Source organism: Myotis lucifugus, unplaced genomic scaffold (assembly GCF_000147115.1).
Source record: "Myotis lucifugus unplaced genomic scaffold, Myoluc2.0 scaffold_178, whole genome shotgun sequence".
NCBI classification, from domain to species: Eukaryota; Metazoa; Chordata; class Mammalia; order Chiroptera; family Vespertilionidae; genus Myotis; species Myotis lucifugus.
Genome location: NW_005871226.1, coordinates 299,942 through 306,048, shown reverse-complemented (window position 1 = coordinate 306,048; position 6,107 = coordinate 299,942). Strand labels below are relative to the sequence as shown.

At 54.5% G+C, this 6,107-nt stretch overlaps 1 protein-coding gene across 1 annotated transcript in view; it reads right to left on the bottom strand.

Annotated features, from left to right (window-relative positions):
• Positions 1–1,180: 1,180 nt before the first annotated feature.
• EBF4 (early B cell factor 4) overlaps positions 1,181–6,107 on the bottom strand; it is a 53,238-nt gene continuing 48,311 nt past the window's right edge. The window contains exons 11-13 of the mRNA XM_023760267.1: positions 3,416–3,613; positions 2,227–2,302; positions 1,181–1,999 (exon numbers count right to left, since the gene is read on the bottom strand). Coding sequence (XP_023616035.1) covers positions 2,232–2,302; positions 3,416–3,613 — 269 coding nt within the window. The 3' untranslated portion in view covers positions 1,181–1,999; positions 2,227–2,231. The remainder of the gene's footprint in view (positions 2,000–2,226; positions 2,303–3,415; positions 3,614–6,107) is intronic.

Sequence of the window (6,107 nt, the reverse complement as noted above, 5' to 3'; positions counted from 1 at the left end):
GGGAGGACACAATTCAGTCCATCAAATTGATAGCAAACATAATTGATTAGCTCTGCCTACTCTGGACCAGGGAGTGGGCAGTGCCGACTCAAATGGTGGCTTGAGCACAGTGGAGAGATTTTTGAAGACAGATATCACATCTCATTCCTATCAACCATGGCATCTGACCCATCTCAGGAACCAGAATATGACCATTGTCCGGCTACCATCTGCATCCAGTCCAGTGGACTGCAGTGGAGAGCCCCAGGCAGTAGGAACTGCTCAGACTCTGAATGGAGCAGGGTGTGGGATGGCAGGCTTCAGGGCTCTGCAACACAGGCTGGAAACAGGAACTGAGGGGGAGACCAGGCAAGCACTATAAATAGGGGAGGGTGACCAGAAGGCTACCTGTTATGGTCCCAGATGTTGGCCAGGATCACAAGAGAAGGAAGTGGCAGGACCAGCCCATCTGCCTTGGCAGAGTCTTTGCCCAGAGGGCTGTAGGGCATGGGCACATGGGTTGGGGAAGAATAGGATTTCCCCAGGTCAGAGCCAAAGAGTGCCACCAGCCTGGACACTGGAATCCCTGGACAATGAGTCAAAAAAGTGGCTCCCCAGGTCTGAGGTCTCGGGCACATGTCTCAGGGGAACAACAGGGAGAGGGGGTAAATGAGTCCAGGAATCTTGCATCTTTACTATCCTTCCTCCAAAACTCTGAGACAGGAAAGCCAGAAAGTGGCTAGGCCTGGGGTCAGACCTCACTCAGATAGCAACTTTGGGAGCCAAAAGCCACTCCACCCAGCCCAAGGGAGGCCCTGCAGCCTCTAGTCAGGAGGGATCTTACTTCTGGGCCTGTGTACACCTAGGTAATGTTTAATTTTCTCTGTTCTGGTCCCCAGCAACCCCTATCCTGGGGGATGACAATCCTTACTTTGGTCCTGGCCAGACAGCTAGGGGACGGAGTCCTCAGTGGCCAGAATGTGCTCCCAGCCAAAGATCTCAGGGCTGAGCCCATGTCCGGGGTCCTCAGGCCTGTACGCCTTCTCCCCACACCCCCACACAGTACCTGAAAGCAGACCTGGGTAGGGAATAGTTGCTCAGTTGAACTCTGGGGCTGTTGAAAAAGCCCAACGTGCAAGAAGGCTGTCCAGGGGCATGTTTTGGACGGGCTTCATGAGAAGCCTAGAAAAGAAGACCCACGCCAAGGAAGCAGGCAGGAGAGGCCGTGTGGCCACCTGCATCTGTGTTTATTGTTCTGTTTTCTCCAACCCCAACAGAGCAGAGTGTGAGTCCAGGGGCAGCTGGGCCCGTTCCATGGTTCTATGGGACCAACAGAGTCATGTGTGTGGGGGTCAGAGTCCATGAGACATCTATTGGGAGGAAGACCCATAATTCAGGGGCCTAGCACCCCCTCTTCTGCACTGCCATGCCTGAAGCCTCCACTGGGATTCATGATGTGGCAAGCGTGAGAGTGCAGGCTGCGATGGGAGTGGGGCAGCCATGGGGCCAAGCGGCCATCAGAAGCTCCATGGGAGCCTGGGCAAGCCTTCTGAGGCTGCTGGACATCTCCCTTGCCCTAAAGAGAAGTGGGCGCTGGGCCAGCGAGATGGGCCAGACACAAATGGGATCTTCCCAGGCCACCTCTCCCTGAGCTATCCTCTTTCCCACAGTCGACTTCCTGTGCTCCTGTCACCTGATGCCTCAGGTCTGCACAAAGTCCATCTCTTCCACAGGAACCGGTCCAGAGTATGAAGTCCTACATCCCAGCACCTCCCTGGGATGCTCTCCTGCCAAAAGCATCAGCACAGTGCTGGGGCTTCGACCAGCCCCAAGAAAGGGAGGTGAAAGAAGCCTGTGGAGGGCCTGGAGCATGGGGAGGAAGTCCTCTCCCCATTCAGGCCCATGGGTTGAGGTCTGTCCACAGCCCTGGCCCTGCATCTGTCTGTGCTGCCATCCAGGGCATGGGTGTGAATCCTGGTGGGACCTCCAGTCCGGGCCAGCAGGGGCCAGACCTGCAGACCTGGTTGGGAGATGGAGAGAAGGTCTTGAATGAAGGCTGGCTGCAGGGGACAGGAAGCCACTTCTTGACACTTGTTCAGTTTGGGCCACTGCATGGGCTCCGTGGCCCTGACAGTTGTCTAGATGGGCCCTGGAGAGGAAGACCTGGGCCCCAGCTCCCCATACTTGCTAAGGTCTTTTGGAGAGATAGCCCATCTAAGGCTGGGAAAGGACCAGCCAGAGACTTACCGTAATTAGGAGTACGCCAGGCCCTGAAGCCCCCGGGCTGGAGAGTGGAACTTCTCAGAATCCTCAAAAGGCTGGTCTGTAGTAACCAAGGGGAGGGGCTATAAGCCATGTGTAGCCTGGGGAGCTTATCTGCCTGTCCTCCCTGGGCTGGGGACAGTATACAGAGCTGAGTACAGTGCTATCAAGAGCCTTGGAGGTAGTCAGCCAGACCTAGCTCTGGTCTGGAACCAGCATTGCAGAAAGTTAGGTGAGGCATGCCAGAGGGCCTGGCTCGAGGTGAGGAAGCAGATGGCCAGGTACCAGGACAGAAAAGAAAAGAGGTCAGCCTCCAGGAGCACTGATACCCAATACAGTGGCAGCATCAGCGTGGCTTCCTCCCCTATCTCCATGACATTCATCACTCCCATCACCCTTGCCCCTGCCTACCCACCTCCCATGGTTGGTATTGATGTCCCTCACATTTTAAACTGTCTTGGGTTAAAAAAAACAAGGCAAAAAAAGGATTGCCCTTTCAAATCATCCTAGGGCATTATCTAACAAGCCCATCCTAACAGTCATCTTCTAGGGGATGTGACTTCTTTTGACTCGCTATACACTATTGGTTAGGGCTCAGGCTGTGAAATTGGATGTTGAGTTGGAGGAGACTGATAAATGAAGTGGCAAATGACAACCATTTCACAATTGGGATGTGGAGGGATGATGTGGTCTCAATTTCTTATCTGGAAAATGGGGGAGAGGAAGCTGGGCTAAACTTTGTCCAAGGCCAGTCCCCTTCCATCAGCAAGCGACCCAGTCCCTCACAGTGGTGTGTGCTACCCTCCAGTGGACACACAGGTAAAAAGCATGCAGTCCACGTGGGGTTCCTCCAGCTGAGTATTAGGTCTCTGCCCTGGGTTCAACTGGATGGGAGTGGGGCCTTGGGATGGTTTTCAGACCTTCTCCAACTGGAATTTGAGTCCCCTTTCCCTTGGTCAAGTGGCCAGTTGATAGCATCAGGAGTGGTGATCATCCCAAGCTATGAGGACAGGGAAGTGGGGTCCCCTTGGACTCATACAAAGCTCCTTGCTCTGTACCCTACAGGGAGAACTGGTCAGCTGGCATGAGGTCTGGTGAGATGTGGATGGCACGGGCCCCTCAAGCCCAGCTGCTCCACCGGGCCTCAGTGGGGCAGAATGAACCACTCACTCACCTGGAAGCCCCTCTCCGTGGGCTCTGGGGCAGGCCTGGGTTGGGGAGCTTGGTGGGCGCAGCACGGGGGCAAAGGCGCTCCTCTGTTTGACAGCGGAGATCATGTTGACAGGTGAGAAGGAGAAGACGCTGGTGGTGGGGGCAGCCGCCGGGAGGGACATGGAGGAGGCAGCAGCCAGCGGGGGGCTAGAGGGCATGACTCCGGGGCGGGGCGGGGAGGGGCAGGTGCAGCAGGGAAGGCAGTGGGAGACACAACAGGGAGACAGCACCATAGTGAGCAGCGTGGGCTGCTGACCCCAGGCCCAGACCTCACTGAGGGCTGTGAAGGTCCTGGGGGGACCCGTACAGGGCAGGGTCTGGAGGCAGGCTGGGACCCTCTGAGGTTCTGGGCCAACACTTGCCTTTTGGGGGGCTCTGGAGACCCTTTCTCGGGGCTGGAGGTGACAGAGTCAGACTAGGTAAAAACAAAAGCAAAACCAGAATATCCAACAAAATCAAATACTGGGAGGTGGCCCCAAAGATGAGAGATGAGCAAGAGATAGAACAGCCTAGGATTCCTGCTGAAAACCACTGGAAGTCTGAGAAGCTGAAAAATATTTATGGGCCCTAGAGTACCAAAGTTCTCAGAGTCAAAGATTGGGATTCATAGTGGAGCTGGGGCAAATGGTCAGGGATAAAGTTTTGGGGTAGATGAAGGCTCCTGTTACAAGGCTCTCTGTCCAGGGCCAGAGCTCACACAACAAGCACTTGAACTTCCTCCACAAATATGCTCCCCTTATCAATCACCTCTCACTCTGGGTATTTTGTTTTCTCCCAGTTTAATGTAGGTCCTTGTCATCTCCAGCCCAGGTCCTATATCACCCTCTTCCAGCTGGTCAATTTTAAAGGAAAGCATAGGGCCCGACTGGCGTGGCTCAGTGGTTGAGCATCGACCTATGAACCAAGAAGTCATGGTTCAGTTCCGGTCAGGGCAGCACGTGCCTGGGTTGTAGGCTCCATACCCAGTAGGGGGCGTGTAGGAGGCAGCCAAGCAATGATTCTCAGCATGGATGTTGCTGTCTCTCTCTCCCTTCCTCTCTGAAATCAATCAAATAAATAAATTTATATATATATTTTTTAAATCCTCACCGAGGATATTTTTCCTTTGAGATTTACAGAGAGTGGAAGAGGTAAAGAGAGAGAAATAACAATGTGAGAGAAACACATTGATTGGTTGCCTCCTGCACATGCCCCGACCAGGGCCCAGGCCAGCGGGGAGCCTGCAACCAAGGTACATGCCCTTGACTGGAATCAAACCCGGGACCCTTTGGTCCACAGGCCGATGCTCTATCCACTGAGCCAAACCAGCTAGGGCTAAAAATATATTTAAAAAAATAAAATAAAGAAAAGCGTAGGGATCACATCTTCAGATTTTCCTGTCCTCCAACGCCCTAGCCACCCAGAGCTGTGGCTTGCAGCCCTGCATAGAGGCTTTGTCTGTCCCTCCTCCCTGCAGCCTCCTCTCCTGGGGGCTCCTGCCCACTGTATCTCTGGACCCCTCTTTCTATATCCTCATCTGAACCCAGTTCCCTGCCTTTCCTAAAGACCAATCGGGCTGTGCTTTCAGTGTTGTCTGAGCAGAGGGCTATGGGGTGGGGGCAGAGGCTTTCTGGAAGAAACCAAGAGCCTTTGGCATCAAAGCACCCCTCCCCCTCCCATTGATTCATTGCTGCCCTGGTCCCAAATGTCCTCAGGCCATGAATGGTCATCTCCTTTAAGACAATGCTCACTGCTAGCTGACGAGGCCATGAGCTCCAGGGAGGGCTTGAGACAAAAGTACTCTCTCTCTCAAGGCCAGGGGCTCACAGCCACATTTTGCAGCTTGAGTAGGATGGGAGTTGTGGGTCAGTCCAGGGCTGCTGGTGGCCAAAGTAAAGACCAAGGGGCAGTCCACACAGATAGCCCAGACCCACTGGCTGGGACAGTTCTGGATGTCATTCCAGGCACATCCTGGCACTCAATGAGAATGACAGTCCCTGAAGCTATCCCACAATGTCCTCTGCACATGAGGAGTGGATGGGGTCCTGGGTAAGCACTACAATATTACGAGATGGGACTGGCACTTGGGCGAGGCCAGGGTGTCCCCAGCTGATGCTGGAAGTGGGGTATAAGCAGCTCTAGAATTCTCGATCCTCTGGCTGAATGGGGAGATCCCAGGTGGCCTGGCTTCTGCCCACTGGGTCAGTGAGTTCCTCCGCTGCTGATGGCACTGTGTTATAGTGGAGGAGGGAGGTTGGTGCTCCAGACTCCAGCAGCTCCAAATCCGAGGGGCACCCAGAGAGAGGTCTGAGAGTGCTCTCCCAGAACTGAAGGGAAGTAAGAGCAGTGGAGCCTGGCCTGAGCAAATGGCCAGGAGAGACAGAGGCTTCCGGAGGGATACCAGAGGGTCATCGCCTGTGTGGATGCTGGAATATGGGGCTTAGGGTTCCAGAAGTTGAGCCTGGGAAGGGAGTAGAGTGCCAGGCTCAAACCCACAGTCAGAAAGAACAGTACCCAGGGTGCAGGCCACTGGCAAGGAAGGCTAGGCAGGTGGCCAGAGACTTTGATCCTCAGCAATAGCAAACATAAGATGGGGGGCAGGTGAGGAAACCACAAGAAAAGCCACGACCCGCTTCTCACACAGCCTTTCTCATTCCTCTGGCTCAGCAGCATCC